Raw genomic sequence first — 20,067 nt, forward strand, 5'->3', positions numbered from 1 at the left:
TTAAATTTACAGTAAAAAGGTATTTTATTAACTGATATATTAATCTACCAACCTGTTGAAGTACTAATGTCTGCTTTGAACCTTTTTTTTAACCTGCAACATTAACTTTAATTTAACCACATTAGATGTAACATTAAACCCTAATGTACATTACGAAAAATTAAAAACTAAGAAGAAACAGTTATTTCAACGGAAATATGCTACATCAAATGTGAAGTGTAACACAGGCAATTCTGGGAATGTCTTTCACTGGAATGTGTGGCTTTTCACTGTAAATTATAAAATGTATTTTACTGTAAAATTACATTAAATGTAAAGTTAGATAGTGTTGGGAAGGTTACTTTGTGTAACAGGTTACTCATGACAAATGACCCTATTTAAAATGTAATAAGGAGCCTAGTGTAACTATTAAATTACTTTATTAAAGTAATGGAACTGATTACATTGGATTACTTTTCTACATTTTCAGCTCTTGAACGCATTTTTCTCACTCGCCATGCTGGCAACTATCAGACAGGTTAAGCGGCAATGGATTGATGTAATTGGCAGACATGGTGCTGCATATTCAAACGAGAACCAATCAAAAGCGTCAGAATAGCATCGCTTTACTAAATGGCCTTTAAATGGCCGTAGGCGTCGTGCACATCAAAAGAGAGCAAAGCAACAAATTAATATTATTCAACATATTCTAGCTTTTTACTCTTTGTATTCAGATGTAACCTCCTTTGTAATCCTTAACATTTTCATAAGTAGGCCTAATTTAATTACACATTTTTTCTCAGTAACTGTAACTGATTACAGTTACATTTATTTTGCAAGATTGCGTAATCTACATGTAACTAGTTACTCCCCAACACTGTCTATACAGTTATTCACCGTATATAGGCCTACGGAAGCTAGTTTTTTTACCGTCATATTTTTAGTCTTACCCTTAAAATCCTTTTTACAGTGCACGCTCAGTTATGAACAGCTGTTCGTGCGCTGAATAAAGTGCGCGTGGTCCATGTATGACTAGCCTACTGGACTCTTCATGCTGACTCAAATAGGAAACCTAAAAGTTGGCGACTCACCCCGTTTAATGTGTTCTTTCACTGAATCAAGCTGGTGATCTGTTGAAATCTCTCCGACCACAATGAGAATATAGTATCGCGTCTGGCAGAAAGGAGGACCGACACACCGCTGCTGTCCAAGGTGCTGAATAATCTCCCGCTTCTCCTGAGAACCTATCGCAGCATCTCCAAACTGCATTTCCATGGTAACCCAATCTGGAGCTGAGGGAGTTCTTGCATTTCCATGACAACTGCAGCCTCCAGCCCACTCAATGGGGCGGGATCGGAGGAGGAGCTGAGAGAGTGGCTCGGAAAACACGTCCTGCTATTGGTTATCGGCTGCCAGCAAATGCCTACATTTCATCATGACAGCTTCGCTATCTATAATGTATTCTGAGATACCTGGGGGAAAGAGCTGTTTACGCTTCATCTGCAAATGACTTTTCATTATGCCAAGAAAACCGGATTTAATACAGAATAAATTCTTGTTCAAACACTGATGTTTGCAAACTGACAGAGGCTCTTACTGAAAGACAAGCACATCAGCCAAGATTTATACAGCCAATGATTATAATCAACAATCAAGGAAGGAATCAAGATTTGTTCATCGGATTTGTGTCAGGAGATAATCAGATGCCACAATACATCCAGAACATCATACTTTGTCTGGAACAATTTATGATGGCTCTTCAGTGTTTTTATGAATAATTAAACATATCCTGGAAGTATCCTTTAGTCTTTAGTCCAACTGTTTAGTATTAGAAATGTCATTATGGGAAGATGAATGAGTTTTGTTAATCACACACACAATAGGCTAAACGATCCAAAGATTATTTTCCATAAAGCATGAATAATGACTGACATGAAAATGACTGTGTGCAATGTTTATCCTTTGCAGATTAAATATAATCTTCTCATATGGTTTAGTCAGGGTTTGTGAGTATGGCTTTTTATGGCTGATATCTGATGTATAACATTTCCACGTGTCGCATGAGTCAGCATTCTTTAAGAGATTTACTGCAAAGTCCTTATTGCAGGTATACACGAGGAGAAGGATTGTATACTGCCCTCTGCTGTTTATTTCAATGCACAAACATTACATTGCGTTCATTTGTTTTACGTTAGGAGGACCATAGGAGAAATAAAAACAAACACTTTCAAATTGTTCAAATATACACAGACACGCAAACAATACGTTCATAAGAGAACATAAGACATTTTACACTAGGCTAAGGTTGAGAGAGAACCATCAAAAATGGAAATATGTTATCAAATGAGATCAGAAGTTTACTTTGTCCAAAATATCAATACCCACATGAACAAATAGTATATTAGTAAAAATTACTGTAGTAAATACTATAGTGTTTTTGAACCATACTATACTACAGTAAATCATAGTATATTATAGTATTTACAACACTTTGTTAATTTATACTACAACATACTGTAATATTAACTATAGTCAATTGTTAGTATACTGAGGTATACTACAATTTACAGTAGTATATTTACTATAGTATGGTTAAAAAACACTAATAGACTAATTTAATATATTACAGTATTCTTTTAATGTGCCAAATAATCTAAATATATGTAGGCATATGTTCACACACACACACACACACACACACACACACACACACACACACACACACACACACACACACACACACACACACACACACACACACACACACACACACACACACACACACACACACACACACACACACACACACACACACACACACACACACACACACACACACACACACACACACACACACACACACACACACACAAACACACACACTAACACACACACACACACACACACAAACACACACACACACACACACACACTATATTATCTATAAGTAACACATTTCTATTTTATTTTTTATAATGTCAGCTGCCACCAATGACCTATAGCCTACACTTCTACATCCCACCCTGGCCACATCTGATCAGACCAGACCAGATTTAAAGGCTTCTTCATCTTTGCTCCATATTGATGGTCCTTATGTGTGTTACATTTAGGCTACACATATCTCTTCACACACTTAGATACACCCCATACCGGTTTGCTTTGACTGGGCTATTTATTGACTCTGTCTGCCTGTCACCTTTTGTAGATGATCATTGCATTTGTTCTACAGGCAAATCTGAACATTATTTGTGTATTCTCATCTACATGGTAGCCTAATTGCCAGTAATGTGACCTGTGTGCATGTGAAGTGTTAGCAAAAAACCCCCACTTTTTTTGTATAATTTCTTAACATTCACTGTTTTACATCTAAAAAAGCTTTATCCAGTAAATGTAGTTATTTACATACTAATGTTGTGCTATCATTTTTGATAATTTGGTGCTTTCAAAGTCTAATTAAAAATCTAACAGACACGTTTACATAAACAAGTCACTAAAACAACACTATCGTTTGGCTCTAGTATTCCTGTGTGTTTTGAAATATGTATTAATTACCATGCGCGCGCGCATATCAAAAGATGCCAAGGCACCGTCAAGTGACACCCATGTATCCCACACACACCCCATCATCTTCATAGAGATAATCGACTCGCACAACATTTCCTTTTCTTCCTGCTTTCTTCCAGAAACCGACAAGCCTGCGGTTTAGCACAGGATCAGTTTCTCAGGTAATGGACTCATTTTTGTAAGCTGTCGCCATCGCTGTGACTTGCATTTTGTGTTTCCAGCGCGATGCTTTTTGACCGGTGGACGAAGTGATTTAATAAGCTGTTATAAAGGCGTTGATAGTCCAATATAATAATGGTTCCCTGACAGTGTGAGCACATCATATCGACAGGATAACGCGTCGTTCGTTGTGTGTATTATTAGCTACTTCGCGTTCGAGTCGCCGGAGAATGTTTGGTGGCATGTGCTTGATACGAAATGTGGTGTTTGGGGGATACGTAGCTAAAAAGATTATTTCGATAATGTCACTAAGCCTGTAGTAAGCAGCCATCATTCATTGGTATCGACATTATGCCATCTCGTGTGTTTGCAGCCGCTAAACCAATGAAATGCATGATGCGATGCAACACAACACATGATGATCAACACAGAACTGAAGCAGGTTTGTGGGTCATTGTATGACCTGGTGGCGATTTGAACACGTTCAGACAAACACTTTGCTTTTTATGCCATCATCACAAACTAAAACAATAGCCTACATTTAATGCTGGAATGACAGGGTTGACAGTTTTACAGTTTGATATAGCCTTATGCTCAATTTAGTGAAACTACAAGGTGCTCCTTAGTTTGAATAAATTGATATTTCTACAGATTTTTCAATGATCAGTTGTATTCAAAATCATGGGTTGAACAGGAAAAATAGAAGGATAATCACTAGCATTTGAAAAATATTGTAGCCTATAATCATAGTTAATTAGCCTATTTATATGAACATAGTATAAGTATTTTATAGCCTACATTATTTTTATTTTAAAAAAAAAAACATATTGGCTAATAAAGCAAGAAGAAATTGAGAAAAAAATAATAATTTGAGAACAGGCCAGAAAAGGCATGATGAAAAAAAGAGGAAAAAATACAAAAATGGAATTTGGAATTTGTTGATGAATTTACAAAGACATTTAGTGACATATATAGGTAAAAGATAATCAATTAATTGAGAAAGTTATTTACAAACAAAAACATATGCTGGTCACAATGGCACCCATTTGTTTTGTTTTCAGTGATCCTTGAAATAAATTAGATTTTCACAGACCTAAAGATAACTAAAGACCCAACTCCCATGCTTACCTGAGTTTGTTTTATTTATTAATATACATATTATTATTATTATTATTTTGGTATATAGGGCCTAGACTAATGTAATAATATCACCTTAAATCTCCAAGCTTATGTCTGAGATGAAACAATAATGACGCAATTTATCAACATGTGAACTGAATCACACTCAAGAGATACTAGCTTTTTATTAAAATATTTTTAGCTAAATATTATAGCAACTGATTAAGTTCATGTAGGTCATATGTTGAATTTTTTTTTTTTGTCTTATTGAGACTATGCTTTTAGTGGGCGTGTTTTGATGCATGTATGTATCAATGGCGGTCGTGGAGCATGTTGCAACAAGACCCTTAAGTTAAGAAACCCCTTATTAACAATACCCATACAGTTATAAGCACAAAAAAAAATCTTAATTTAAGGATTTTGCAGCTGGCCATTGGTAAATACAACACGAATAGATCCACTGCGGCCTTTAAACATCTGCGCAGTTCCAACTCTCCCGTGGTCAGACTACAAAACCCCGCCTCAAGCTTCTCTCTCAGCCAATCAAAACAGGTGTTCTAGCGGTTCGGTTGAGACAACAACTTATGTAACCAATCAACGGCGAGTATTCCTGCAGGGGTTTTGCCGCGAAGTAAAAGCTTGCGCTCAGGTTAGGCTGTGAAAGTATACAGAAGTCCTGTATATGCCCTGTAAAATGTTGCGCGTTCGCTGAGATGGATTAACACCGACCAGGGATCCAGCGAGTAAGATCACAATTTTCCTTCCGCTGTGTTTTACAGGGAGAGCTGATTTCTTTTCAGGCTATAGCTGCAATGCCTGCTAGGTACATGCGTCTCTGCGATAAAGCAGTGGAAAGGGTTTGCATGGGAAAATGGGCTGTGCAATTTAATTAATCCACGTGTCCATTTGAGTTTAACAAATCTTTTTTTGCATATATTTTACTCTTGGAATTGTTTGCATCGACTTTATTTTTGGGATTTTACTCTCGACATTTCGTGCCGTCAGCAGGCAGGACATCTCGCGATTAAAGATCGTAATTTCTATAAATTAAATTGTTTTTATGTAAATACCATGGTAAGCGTCGAAGACACACGAAAGTACTCTAAGTGCTAAACACATAAAACCCCTTAAATGCGCAGACTTTTTTGTTAATCATGTTATACACATAGAAATTAACAATACTTTGAAAATGTCATCAAAATACTCTCTAATGAGGTGACTCAATGCACACAGACTTATAGGAAAAGCTGTTTTATTCTACGTGGAGCGACCCGCCCCCAAATGGCGCCGACATGTTTACATCACATGGCCAGGCAACAGCAAGAATTGAAATTAAATGGATTCATGAACAAAACAAAGGAAATCAGGAAAGTAGTGATGAGCATATGTTTGTCTTTCTCCTGTCTTTTAAGTATTTGAAACGACAAAATAATTCCACAAAGTTATTAAGAAAACATTGCCAACGTTTATCTTGCTAAAAGTTGAGTTGCTACTATAACAATATATATGTGTGTATTAGGGATGCACGATATATCGGCAACATATCGTTATCGGCCGATAAATGATTATTTTTGATGTTATCGTTATCGGTCCAATAAGAAAATTTGACCGATATAGTCAAGCCGATAGATAATGTATTATTTCCTTCAGCTGAGACGGACGCGCTGTCCACCATGATGGGTTTGAATTGCTCTAAATATGTTTGGAATCACTTCGAAAAGGAAAATACAGTTATGTGCAACATGTGCATCGCAAGTCTTCTATAATCTACATAAAATGATAATGAGAATAGAATAGGCTGTAAAAGAGCGTTGTGTTTCAGCGCGTTTGTTGAGGGAAGAGCGCGCCCACGGAGTTACACCTTCATGACGAGCACAGTCAAGTTCGCTTGTGCATTCACAGCCTTTTGTGCCATTGTAAGTTGTAATATTATATTTATTATTATTCTGTGTATGTAATATCATATAGGATGCGTTTGGTTGAGTTAATAAACGATGCAGTAAAGCACTTCATTGTACCGGTCTTTAGCTTCAGCGCGCGCCCACGGAGTTACACCTTCATGACGAGCACAGTCAAGTTTGCTTGTGCATTCACAGCCTTTTGTGCCATTGTAAGTTGTAATATTATATTTATTATTTTGTGTATATAATCCCACATAGGATGCGTTTGGTTGAGTTAATTAACGATGCAGTAAAGCACTTCATTGTACCGGCGCGCGCATTTCAAACAGAAATGCACAGCATTAATAACTACTGGGACTGTCCTATACATAACACTGCAATGAGAATATTTCTGTTATAAAACGTAGTGAATTCTCTGGGTTTAGTTGTTTTTCAGCGCGCTGTTGTGGGAAGCGTCAACAACGCATTCTGACCAGCACAGTCAAGTTCGCTTGTGCATTCGCGTCATTTTAAGCATATGTAAGTCGTAATATTACGTTTTTGTAGTATAAACATCTGATTAAAGTCATATAGGATGTGTTTGGTTAAGTCAATAACCCGCAGTGCTTCACTGTACCGGTGATCATCTTAAGTTTCAGCACGCTCTCAAACAGGGGAAGAGCATCCACAGGAGTTATAACCCTTCACCTATGCGTGATTTTGTGCTAATATAAGTTGTAATATTATATTTATTTTGTATAAATATCTTATTGTTCTCATATATGATGCGTTTAGTTGTTCTAAGCGCTTCAGTTTATGGTTGTTCGTTCATTCTCTCCAGCTTCAGCGCGCTCTCAAACAGCAACATTATTCCTAATAGACTAGACTAATATTACAGATGTTTACTATTACTGTAATATTAAACATATTTTTTTTTTTCAAAAACACAGAAGCATTATTTTTTATAATTAGCACTTTTATTGTTCTCGTATCATTTCCATCAACAGTATGGTTTGATTAAAACCATTTCTTTATTGTCTGTGCGGAGGTTATTTCATGCACTTGCATTCTGATTCTTTATTATGCAGCCTCAGTAATGCTGTTCAATTACTTGTTTGCATTATTTAGGTATATTATTTTTATTTTTTAGACAATATAATTTTTGGTAACATTTTACAAATAAGGTATCATTTTATTAATGCATTAACTATCATGAACAAACAGAGAGCAATAACCTTTGTTTCTTTTAGTAATAAAATGTTTGTGTTTTGTAACAGTCCATTCACAGTTCATACATAATGTTAAAACACACAACTTTGGGTCTGAATATGTTGAGATTAACATGAACTAAAATTAATAAATCCTGTTGAAGTATTGTTCATTCATTGTTGGTTAACTAATACTAACAAAAATTAAACCTTATTGTAAAGTGTTAAAAAAAAAAAATTGGCCATAGGAGTGTAAAATTAATTTGAAAAGGTAAGGAATCTCACACTGGTTCAAATAGGCTACTGTAGTGTATAGGTTTGATTTATGTCGAAGTGTTTGGGACATGGCTTTTAATGGTGAGCCTTTTATTTTTGTAATCAGGCTCTCAGAGTTTATTAAAATTTGTATTTAGATTTATCGGCCAATATATCGGTTATCGGCTTTCAAATATTAAGAATTATCGGTTATCGGTATCGGCCAAAATGTTCATATCGGTGCATCCCTAGTGTGTATATGTTTATAGGTTTTAGCATTTGCATAGGGTGCTTTACAAAGCATAAACACGGAAGTAGTTCTAAACAAAAACCCCTGCTGCCAAACACATGATCCTAACTAACTTCACATTGTGAAGTCATTTATTTATTTACATATATCATTCAGTTTAAAGCTGCACTATATAACTTTCTTGTGCTCAATTTACTAAATGTATATAATGAGCAAGTACATCATGAATCCATTCTGAATCACTACGGTACACATATAATAAGTGTTTATATTCAGACTATTTTAGTCCGGTTCGAGTCGCACCGCTGCAGAGTAGCACAGTACATGCATGACTCGTCATAGACATAAACAGAGAGAAGTAGCTCCGGCTACAATGTTCTTCTGCAAGACGCATGCAGTTTTGTTTATTAACCGCTAGAGTGCCAAAAGTTACATAGTGTTGCTTTAATCTGAAGTCGTCTCTGTGTTCTAACCCTCCTCTTTAATCTCTGTGTATGTAGACATCTGCTAACCCTGTCCCATCCTTATGGATCCTGGTGAGAGTGATCTTGATTCAAGTTTTCCTCAGACAGAAAACCCCTGCCTCATAGTTGAGGACTCCCAGCCTGACAGCGTGGCCTTGGAGGACGACCCTGACACCAGCTACCGTGCCCTTCTCGCCCGTCGCCTCTCTAACCTGCAGCCCACTTCACAAAGCCCAGTGCTGGTGAGGCATCACAGGCCATAGTGTGATCTAAGTTTTTATTTTTCATGAAAACTCTGAAAGTTGATAGTGAGTCACCATGTCTTTGCAGGAGCTGATTTCTTCCCCTACTAAAGGTCATTGTTTACAAACTGACAGTCAGATTGATAAGAGTGACAATACCACCCACTCAGGTAAGTTTTTTACTTCATGGACTAAAACCTTCATTTATTATTTGTTTATAATACATACTGACAAAGGGTTTTTGTTTTGTGTCAGACAATTTGCAGGCTAACCTGGGTTCAGCAGCTACAGAGCATAGTCAAGTTTTTGAAGTTTGCTCTCTTCCGGTTTCAAAAAGGTGATAAAAATAGGAAGCTGATGTCAAGCTGCCTTGACACCTTTTACATTTTCCAAGCAGAGAGAAATATTTCATTTAACAAATTTAACTTTCATTTTTATTTTATCTGCTCTTTGTTTGTAATTGTTGATGCAGAAGTGTTACAGAGCACATGGAGCCTGAGGCGAACTCCACCACACACTGTACAGAGACGCATGGTAAGATGTCAAACAATATATGCATGTTAGTGTTATTTTAGTATTATTTGTATACTATTATAGTTATTTATAGTATTTATTAACTTTCTCAGTTTTCACTTTAATTATAGTTTTAAGTTTTAGTACATTTGTTATGTGCTTTTGTCATTTTTATTCGTTTTCATTTTTAATATTTCTGATTAGCTTTAATTAATTTTTATTTCAGTTATATATTTAGTTATACTTCATCTTAAACTTATTACACTTTGTGGCCAGGGGACCGTTTCTAATTTTCATTTTATTAAATATAATAATAATATAATATTTGTATTTTATTTCAATTAATAAAGTAATTTAATAATTTTAGTTTACCAATAAAATGCCTGGCAGAATTTCTGAATGATTGTGTTGATCTGATCACAGAGATGTCTCAGTTTGGTCTTTTGGAGCTGTCGGAGAGCCAGGGTGTTTTTGAGGAAGATGAGCGGGATGGAGCTCCTGCAAGTCAAAAAGACAGTCAGAAGCCAGCCAGCCAATGTATGTTTAAATTTTGCTGCAACCACTTGATCTGCTGCCCATAAGTCATGTTTTTTAATGGGTTTCTTTTAATTTTCTTTGTCAGGTGGATTGAAGAGTTCAGAAAAGACATCATCCAATCAGGATGGAAATTCTGCAGGGCAAGAATTTTTTTTTTTTCAAATGCAGTACTCCTGCACAATTAATCAAAAAACATAAGCAAGATTATGATTACGGCTTTCATAATCAACTAATTGTGAAAAGTATCAACATTGTGCGCAATAATGCATTGCTGAATCTGGGGCTTTAAATTAGTTTTCAGCAAGTCTGGGAAAGTTGTAAGCAGTTTGGGAAATATTAAGGGATGTTTTTTGTCATAAATGTGCAGTCCTAGCTAATGATAACATGCCCAGTTTTTTTCAGTTTGACAATTCCAATTTTTCTGATGATATTGTAGGTCAGAGGTCAGTTCAAGTTGTCCTTCGAAGCCTCTGGATGGGGAAAACAGAAAGCTCAGTATTCAGGCTATATTGCACTCTCAATTACCTGACAGTCAAGAAGATGAAGAAGATGTGCTTGTTTCCTCTCAGGATGACATGTTTGAAAAGGAGAGAAATGGTGTGTATACTATATGTTATTCCACTTTCATTATGTGTTCTTGCTTAATTATGGTTTTTGTTTTGTATATTGTTTTTATTGAATTGTGTTCACTGTAACAGGCACTAAGGCAGACAGCAGCACTTCAGAGCTTGAGAAAGAACACTTGCCAACATCCACACCTGCACAAAGTCTTCGCTTGCTTCATCTGTCTGGACAGGGCACACTTGTACAGGAGAGTCTTTCACAGTAAGTGATTATTCTTAGCATGATTTGTTGATAAAATAATGTTTGATTGGAGGGTAAAATTAAGAATCTGTGCTGTTCAAAGAATATTAATTAATGACATGATATTCTAATATCTAACATAGCATATATGCTACATAATCTCACTTTTCTCTATGTACAGTGAAAAAAAGTGAATTATGGTATTCAGTAATTGCCCATTTTCTTTAATATCTTAGGCAATCTGTTGACTTTGTGGCTGCCACTCAGGACAATTTAAGCCAAACACCTTACATTGTCCCAAATTCACCCACAGAAAAAGAGCTGAGTAAGTGTGTTTCATATACATGCTTTTGTGATGTAAATGAGCCAGTGATGCTGATATGGCAATAAACTTAAATACTACTACTTCTTGTGATGTAAATGTTTTTTTTTTTTTTTTAAATGCATCCCTAAATTATTCAATTTAGATTATAATGAAGCTGCTGAATCCCCAATGGACACATCAGCCCCTCCTGAGGACCAGCCACAAGGGAGAGAGGAGGAGCCAATGGACATGGACCCCTGCCCCAAACCACAACCCACAGCCTCAACTCCAGTGTCCCAAAATACCCCTGGATTTGTTCTGGAGAAAAGCCTCTCTGTCCCCAGCCAGCCTGAATTCTCACATGTAGGCATCAATTATTCAGAGTTAAGGTGCAGTCGCACTGACTGTTGTTTGGCTAATTTTGTGGCGAAATCCACACAATTTCGCAGTGAGGGAGAAAGTTTCCCCCACACTGCTTTCACAATGGGTTTAAGCTGCTCATGTGGATTTGCCAGGCTGACCAACAGAAAGCTGTTTGGTTTGAAAGTTTCTGCTGTGTAAGCTGTGCTTTAAATATCTATGCTTTTGACAATGGACCTATTTGGCTGAAATTTCACTAATTTGACCGCACCTTTACTTTTGTGTTTAGCACGTAAAGTTTCAATTAAATATCTCTTGCACATTCTTTTGTTTACAATGTACTTTCCATGTTTTCTCAATGCAGGACGTGTTTATTTCCACCCCAAGTCTTGAGCCTGGAAACAATAGTCAAGGGACTGAGAGCTCAAAGAGGAAATTGTCTCACCAAAACAGCCCATCAGCAACCGAGTCAGCGTCGCCCAAGCAGAGCGGCCCAGCAGTGGAGCTAAAAAAGTCTTCAAGCAGCTTTGCACAACCCTCTGAGGGTACGGAGTGCTTTCAGTTGAAACTCGACAGTGAAAACAGCAGTTTTACTCAGAAGACACAGTTGTTCATTGTGGAGGAGGATAGCCAAGCCACACAGATCGAGGGAGAGGGAGGAACTGTTGATGCTGACAAGAGTAACTCAAGCCCTAAACATCATTCCCAAACTGCAAGCAAGAATGGTATGGACTCTGATCCCGGTAAAACATCCAATTCTCAAAGTCTTTCCAAGGTGCCTGACTCAAAAAGTACAAGTGCTTTACCTGAAAAAGCAGAAGACTCTAACCCCTCTCAAAAGCTCTCACAGGCTGATAATGTAGGGAACCAGAATATAAGTGCTACTCCAGGTGCGACTCCGTCCCAGCTTTCTGTCGGTGCAGACTGTGTTTCAGACACCCCTAATTTACCACAGTCAACTAAAACCACAGTCGCTGACTGTTCTCAAGTCCCACCATCAGCTGACAGACCTGTAACCCCTGTTCCTGTCCCCCAACAGTCTCCGTCTCAGTCAGTCTTGACCGTGTCGTCCCAAAAGAACCGAGAGAATGAAAAAGAACGTGCTAGTCAAAGCCAGAGACTCAGTCAACCCATGACACACAGCCACAGTGTTAGAAATGTTGAAGAGGAAGAGCGGATGGATGAAGGTGAGATCCAGAGTACTGTGAAGGGTGATAACGCTGAAATCAACCTGGCTTTGTCTCAGAGTCAAGTGCTTTCTCCAGAACCCATGGAGGAGGAGAATGGGGAGAAGAAGGAGACGTCCCAGTGTGTACCCAGCAAAGATCAGCACTCCTCCAGCAAAGAGGAGAGCTTCAGCGTCATGGTGCTAGAAGAGAGCCAGAGGGTCTCTCAGGAGAAAGTAAAGGATGGGAGGTCACAGCCGTCCATAAGCTCCTCGCAACCTGTGAGGGGCTCCATGCAGGACAAACGTGAGGCCACGGCAAAGATCTCAGGGTCTCAGCCAGGGGGATCAAATGAGGTTTCACCTTTACAGCTCGAGAGAAAGAAGTCCCAGAGCACACAGCCCAGTGATTCAGGACAGCACAAAGTGAACCCTGACAATGCCTCCAACAAAAGTCTGAGCGACAGCTCTGGAGGTGGGATTAAGCTGCACACAAATGATCTATTCTCCCTGCTGATTATGTAACCTGTCTTCAGGAAATCTAACTAGCTGTTTTCTTTTCCTTTCTTTCCTGTCCAGAGCTTCCGTTTCACTTTACATTGCCCAAAGAGGGTGAGCTGATTCGCCCAGCAGTGAGTGCAACTCCTCCACAGATTAGTCTGCTGAAAAAGACACCGAGGCACAGCACTCCTATTGGTGAGTGTACCTTTCTTTTCGTTGCATAACCTTTGGATAGATGTGTCTAAATATCAGTATTCTGAGCTGATGCTGCACACCCCTCCCTCTTAACCTCAGTGTTCTTGTTGTGTGTTTTCATTTTCTTCATGCCCTTTTGATGTTTTGCAGAGATGACCTCGTTCTCAGAGACGTCAGAGGCCGATGTTACCAGGGAGACGACAATGGCAGCCAGTGAGATTTCGGTAGAGGAGAGCAGAGAGGGTGAAGAACCAGCCGCAGCGGACCAAGATGGGAAACTGAGTCTCAGGATGAAACTGGTGACCCCGGTGGAGGAGGGCAGCTCGGGCTCAGAACATTTCAGCCTGCAGAGTAAAAGCCAATTTTTGTTGTTGTTGTTGTTGTTGTTTTCCAGGCACATTGACATTTTCACTCATCTTCTCACTAGGGGTGTGCTATATATATGTCTACGAGAATATATCGTGGTTTTTGTTTTAAAAATGTGCGATCTGACATTATCGAGCATGTCCCTCACTTTACAAAAACACACCTAGAGAGTGCATGCATACACTATGTGATGTAGTCTAGTAGGCTAGACTAGTGCGCTTATGCATTTAGAGCGCACGCTTTCACTGCATGATTTAGTCTATTAAAATGCATTTCGAAATGCCCCCAATTTTCAAGATAAGGGGCAAAAATACCTCTGTATATCTTATATTCATATAATTGAATATAGTTAATCAATATCACACGAGTGCAGTTATTTTTCTCCAAATATCAGCATAATTATAAATGTGATATTGATTTTATACAAGAAGTTTAGATTAAGTGACACATTTTAGACGCTATATTACCTGTTTTTTCTCTATTTTGCCAAAAAAAATAGTTTCAAACAAAGCCACAGCACTGTTTTGCGTCTCTGAGCAACACATGGCGGTGTTTCTTTACTGAATGAATAAGACAGTCAAATGTTAAGTTCCTGTTGAATGAATTGGTTGAAACTCAATGACTCACTCATTAACAGTGACTTGCTGCCACCTACTGGTGGTTTTAATTTCACATTTAAAGTATCTTTAAAAAAATGTTTGTTTCTAACATAATATCAGTATTCAATGTTTTATGTTTAAAAAAATCGAAACATTATTATATTATGCATTTGTAAGAGCAGTTTAAATGCATTTGTGTCTCCTGAGCTGCATTAAACAGTTTCAATGCATCTAAATGCCACTTCAGATGCAGCTTCTGTGTTTCCTCTGCATTGCATTGCAAAGATTTTATTTGATTGGTAACCCTATTGTGTCTTATTATTTATTATTTGAATGTAAGAATTTGATACGAAAGATGATGCATACATTTAATTAGGTAAAAAAAGCCCATAAAAGGTAAATCATCAATTTAAACTTAAAAGGTAATGGTAATTTCTGTCACTGCTGCGTGTAAACTGACCACCACACAGAATATGAAGAATATCAAAAGCTTTGGGAGTCAGCTGTCTATGGCAGTTCCAAACCTGCCAAAGGTACCAACACAATAAATGCACTCGGCAAAATATCGTCAAATTATCGTTATCGTTATCGCACACCCCTACTTCTCGCACCAAAACACATTATTATTATCATTATTTAATTATAATTATGAATTTTAATTGTATTGTTTAATATTTTTTTTGTCTGTATTTAGTTATATATTTTGGTTTCTGTTATTTAATACAGAATTAATTCATCACATCTGAACAGTATATAACTCTTAAATAATTAAAACCAATATTAAAATATATAAACTATATTTTATTATAAAAAAAAATATATATAATTTATTTTATTTCATTTATTTTTATATTTTATTCGATATACAATATATTACAATATACAATGTAAGAAAATATCATTTTTAATGTTTTTATTTGTATTGTTTTTTTAATTTTTTTATATTTTTAATTTTTTATTATTATAGTTATATACGGTTCAGATGTAATTAATTAATTTTGAGGTATTTTTAAGGTTGTATTGGTACTGTTTTTAAGTGGTCTACAGCTTAACCCATTAAGCTTGATTTTAATACTTCCCCAGAACCACCATTAACAGATGAGGAAGGATCTGTCTCCAAGGCTACCACTGTTGCCATGGCTGTAACCAGGTAACCTGCAGTTGCTATGCAGAAGCTTATCAGTGGGATGAATTCATTTTTCGGCTGTCACTCACTGATGCTGACTCACTGCCTTACTCTTTTGAACACATTTGCAGTACATATCCTTAATAATGCCTCAGCACTGGGCTTCATTTCATTTCAATACTGGACAAAACTGCAGATCTTAGCGTTCATTGTTGGGACATGATGTGGCATATTATATCCCTGTTTTTTTTCTGTCATTCAGTCCATCTGTGTTTAGTCGTGTTCGGGAGGCCCACAGGCAGGTCCAGGTAGAGGACAATGCAGAGTCCAGTGATCCTCCCCTCAGGTACCACACTACCCTGAAATGAGTGTCCCTTTTATTGACATTCACCTCTTGCTGTTCATTAGAGATAAATGTATATTTGTTTATGCAGGACAAAGTAATGTCATGCTGATTTGCCAGGTTTCTTGAATTATATGCTCTCACAATTATATCCTCTCTTACAATGAGCATTTGTGACTGAAAATTGTGCGCAAATGCAACAATTATTTTAATGCACTGTGCAAGTAACATCTGACCACTGATTATAACCTTTATAATACCATCAGGATGTTGTTGTTGTTGTTGTTGTTATTAATCCCTAATGCATGTTGTGTGTAGTGTAGAAAGCGCTGTTAATTATAATCTTGTGGTACTCAATGTGAATTTACATATTGTAAAAATAGATAATTTAAAATTGGTCTGTGAGGAGTCACAGGAATGAAATGAGAACCATGCCTTTTGTGTTGTCAAAAAATAAAAGGGTGAAGCACAGTGTGGGCCGCTTATAACATGCATTTGAAAAAGCAACACACTCCAACTGTCTTATCCCAATTTGTAATGAAATGGTTCATAAATCTGTTGTCAACAATAGAAAAGTTTTAAGGACTATCTACGGTTCTCCTCCAAAATCAAAGGCTGATCAAAATGGTTAAAAATAAGAAAAAACAAGACAGTAAATCATCATTTTAAAGCTTATATTTAAAACATTTTCTCCCCCCTATTTCCCTCAATAATTCTCTGCATATTAGTCACCATATTAGTGTAATCAATATATATATATATATATATATGTTGATCAGATGTTCATAAGGTCATCAGTGTTGCTGTTGAAGGGGTATGAGTGCTCCTAAACAGTGTAAGCATAAAGACCTTTCTCGAGTCACAAGATTGCATAAGAATAGTCTTTGGCACAACTGACCTTGAATTATTTTTGTTGAGGTTATAAATAGAATTCCCTTGGTGTTGGATATCTTTAGAAACTTAAAGTAGGTTTGATAGTGCCACTACTGCCTGGTCAGGGCTGTATAGAGCCATACAACTGAGCATGTCCCATTTCCACAGCTCGAGGTTGGGATGCTTTTTGTCCTTTGTCTTTGGCCTGCGTTCCTTAAGGTGTTCATCTGGTGATCTTCTTGTTAAAGGTGCACTGTGTAAATTTTAGCGACATCTAGCGGTGAGGTTGCAAATTGCAAAGGGCTCACCCCTCCCTTTCGAAGCACATAGAGAAGCTACGGTGGCCAACACATGACAAAGATGAGTCGTCTGAGACAGCAAAGAGGATATTTAGGGTTACTGTAGAAACATGGTGGCGCAAAATGGTGACTTCACTGTAAGGGGACCTGTTGTGTATGCAGATAGAAATGGCTCATTCTAAGGTAGTACAAACATAACAGTTTATTATGTAAGGTCTTTTATACACCACTTAAAGGGTTAGTTCACCCAAAAATGAAAATTCTGTAATTAATTACTCACCCTTATGTCGTTCGAGACCCGTAAGACCTCCGTTCATATTCGGAACACAAATGAAGATATTTTTGTTGAAAGCTGATGGCTGAGAAAGGCTTCAGTTAGGCCTCCATTGGCATTCAGTACATTTACACTCCCAAGACCGATAAAAGGCACTTAAAATGTCGTTACAAAGTCCATCTCACCACAGTGACTCTACAATAATCTTACGATGCGACGACAATAGTTTTTGTGCGCAAAAAAAAATCAAAATAACACCTTTATCCAGCTTGTTATTGCCTTCCGCGTGTGCCTCCACGACGCATGCGCGAGAATATGACGTAGCGCCAGCGTTCGGGATTCCATGAAATGCACACTCTAACCCCATTTTGAGCACTACAGTGAGACCTAAAGCACGATCAATGTAGAATCCAACAGCTGAGATACGCGCGTCTTCCTCTGATTGTAAACAAATCACTTCTGGGTCATCTGTCCGAACGCCGGATCTGCGTCATATTCTCGCGCATGCGTCGTGGAGGCACACACGGAAGGCAGTAACAAGTTGGAAAAAGGTGTTATTTTGATTTTTTTTGCGCACAAAAACTATTGTCGTCGCATCGTAAGATTATTGTAGAGTCACTGTGGTGAGATGGACTTTGTAACGATGTTTTGAGTGCCTTTTATCCGTCTTGGGAGTATAAGTGTACTGAATGCCAATGGAGGCCTATCTGAAGCCTTTATCAGCCATCAGCTTTCAACAAAAATATCTTCATTTGTGTTCCGAATATGAACGGAGGTCTTACGGGTCTCGAACGACGTGAGGGTGAGTAATTAATGACAGAATTTTCATTTTTGGGTGAACTAACCCTTTAAAACAGTTATGTATATTATATTGCATTTCTGTCAATAGAACCTCATAAATATTACACACTGCACCTTTAAGAAACCATCACTTAATTTAAACATTATCATTACATTATTAGGCCTGCAGTGCCCTGCACGATTAATAAAATAAAACTGAAATCATGATATGGCCTTTAAATTGCAAAGGCTGTGATTTTAATTAATGTGCTGCGTGTTTCAGAGTAAAGTGCGGCACTGTGTTTTCCAGTGTTTTCGGTGTCTCAGAGTGGCTCGGTTTCGCAGCAAATGCTGCTCTACACAAACTCTATCTCTGCATCTGAGAGTTTGGGTTGCAGGTGGTACAACAAGCCACCTTCCCAAACTTGTAAAGCTTGATGGTTTAACATTTGGAAATTAAAAATTTAAGACGGGCATAAATATTAGGATTGTTATTTCAGTGAAATCCTTATGTTGTTTAATATTTTAATATTTTTAGCAATAATAATGATTCTTTAAAAATAATAACGATATAACATAATATTAATAATAATAATAATGTTATAGTCATATTGATATATAATCAGTTTTGGTCAAATTTCACAGCCCTACAAACAAGCACAGCAAACAGTTTTTTTTTATCAGGAAAAATTGCAAATGTTTTTTGTTTTTTTCTTCAAATTGGGCAGCCATATTATTATATGCAAGTGGCTTCAGAAGTCAATATATTGTTCTTGTTTACCACTAAGTGAAACATTAAAATGATTAAAGTCATGTGCACTGTACTAAAATTGACTCTTAAACTTCGGTCTTTACTTCTCCAACAGGCAACCAAGCCAACTGTTCAGTCCCACCAACACTAATGACTCAGGATTGTCTCCCAACTGCCCCAAAGAGACTGCAGGCAGCAGAACCTCTGGTCGAGTCACTGAAGCTGTATCTCTGCATCCTGGTGGTAGGGGAGCAAACTCTGAACCTCTGGTCAGTGGTCTGTCCTCCCCTGCCAGAGAACAAGAGGCCCTCAGCACTTCTGACAAACCTCGAACACCTGTCCGACAGAGAGCCATATCACAACAAACTAGTGTGGATATCAGCTCGACTACAAGCCCACCCAGCAAAGTAAGAAAGTGGTTGGTTATTTTAGGATATATTTAATGATAAAGTGCTTTAACATGCCATGTTATATCTTTTTTCTTTGTTTCTTTTGGTCTGTCAGAAAGCTGTGTCTCAACAGACTAGTTTTGATCTGTCTGGACCACATAACCTGTCTGGAAGGGTAAAAGTCTTCACTAAATGGTTATAATCACTCATGTCTTTTTGTTAACATGTTAGGTATTGCAAAGAGAGGGAAAAAAACTATCCTCCACATTTATTGCAACAAATCCAGTATTATTAAATGATTAAATGATTAAATAAGGATGTAGCTTTTTAGATGTGTCTTCAAGTTTGATTCACTCTTATAGGGCGAACCAAGCACACCCACCAGAACCCAGTCAGGTCCATCATTGCGTAGACATGTTCGCACCATCCAGGAAGTTCGAACAACGGTCACTCGCATCATTACAGATGTCTACTATGAAGATGGCAGAGAAGTTGACCGCAAGGTTACCCAGGTAAGATGCACTGGTTAAAGCTGAACTGATCTAGTGAAAATGGTTTACGTTCAGGCATGATTAATTTATTCTATGAGCAAAAGTTTATGATAATAGAGAGGTTACTATGTAGTATTTGGCTGGTCATGTGATCTCAACATGGCAGCACCCATTAAGCGATCAGGGACCAGATTCACATAAATCCTCGTAAGAGGTTTAAAAAGAAGTTTGTAAGAAATTACAATTCTTGAAAAATGTAACCGGTTCTCAAATATTT

General features: G+C 37.5%; 2 protein-coding genes across 10 annotated transcripts in view; one reads left to right on the top strand and one right to left on the bottom strand.

Moving 5' to 3' along the window:
* The window catches only part of map1aa (microtubule-associated protein 1Aa), a 30,874-nt gene extending 29,560 nt beyond the window's left edge, over positions 1 to 1,314 (bottom strand). For both annotated transcript variants that reach the window (XM_079840253.1, XM_079840254.1), the window contains exon 1: positions 1,071 to 1,314. In XM_079840253.1, the coding sequence (XP_079696379.1) occupies positions 1,071 to 1,254 (184 nt within the window). In that variant the 5' untranslated portion in view covers positions 1,255 to 1,314. The remainder of the gene's footprint in view (positions 1 to 1,070) is intronic.
* A 4,099-nt stretch (positions 1,315 to 5,413) lies between these two features.
* tp53bp1 (tumor protein p53 binding protein, 1) overlaps positions 5,414 to 20,067 on the top strand; it is a 34,327-nt gene continuing 19,673 nt past the window's right edge. For 3 of the 8 annotated variants that reach the window (XR_013815595.1, XM_079804893.1, XM_079804895.1), the window contains exons 1-20: positions 5,466 to 5,564; positions 6,055 to 6,737; positions 8,983 to 9,120; positions 9,209 to 9,290; positions 9,376 to 9,457; positions 9,593 to 9,654; positions 10,057 to 10,170; positions 10,256 to 10,310; positions 10,607 to 10,767; positions 10,869 to 10,995; positions 11,211 to 11,299; positions 11,442 to 11,641; positions 12,003 to 13,278; positions 13,383 to 13,499; positions 13,650 to 13,850; positions 15,548 to 15,614; positions 15,853 to 15,936; positions 19,026 to 19,317; positions 19,415 to 19,474; positions 19,662 to 19,811. Coding sequence is in view for 7 of the 8 variants with exons in the window: in XM_079804893.1 (XP_079661019.1) it covers positions 6,687 to 6,737; positions 8,983 to 9,120; positions 9,209 to 9,290; positions 9,376 to 9,457; positions 9,593 to 9,654; positions 10,057 to 10,170; positions 10,256 to 10,310; positions 10,607 to 10,767; positions 10,869 to 10,995; positions 11,211 to 11,299; positions 11,442 to 11,641; positions 12,003 to 13,278; positions 13,383 to 13,499; positions 13,650 to 13,850; positions 15,548 to 15,614; positions 15,853 to 15,936; positions 19,026 to 19,317; positions 19,415 to 19,474; positions 19,662 to 19,811 (3,408 nt within the window). In the remaining variant the exon portion in view is untranslated. Of the gene's footprint in view, positions 5,565 to 6,054; positions 6,738 to 8,914; positions 9,121 to 9,208; positions 9,291 to 9,375; positions 9,458 to 9,592; positions 9,655 to 10,056; positions 10,171 to 10,255; positions 10,311 to 10,606; positions 10,768 to 10,868; positions 10,996 to 11,210; positions 11,300 to 11,441; positions 11,642 to 12,002; positions 13,279 to 13,382; positions 13,500 to 13,649; positions 13,851 to 15,547; positions 15,615 to 15,852; positions 15,937 to 19,025; positions 19,318 to 19,414; positions 19,475 to 19,661; positions 19,812 to 20,067 lie in introns of all 8 variants that reach the window. The other 5 variants (XM_079804894.1, XM_079804896.1, XM_079804897.1 and 2 more) reach the window with 4 other exon arrangements.

The sequence above is a fragment of the Gobio gobio genome (assembly GCF_949357685.1).
Source record: "Gobio gobio genome assembly, chromosome: 2".
In the NCBI taxonomy this organism is placed as follows: domain Eukaryota; kingdom Metazoa; phylum Chordata; class Actinopteri; order Cypriniformes; family Gobionidae; genus Gobio; species Gobio gobio.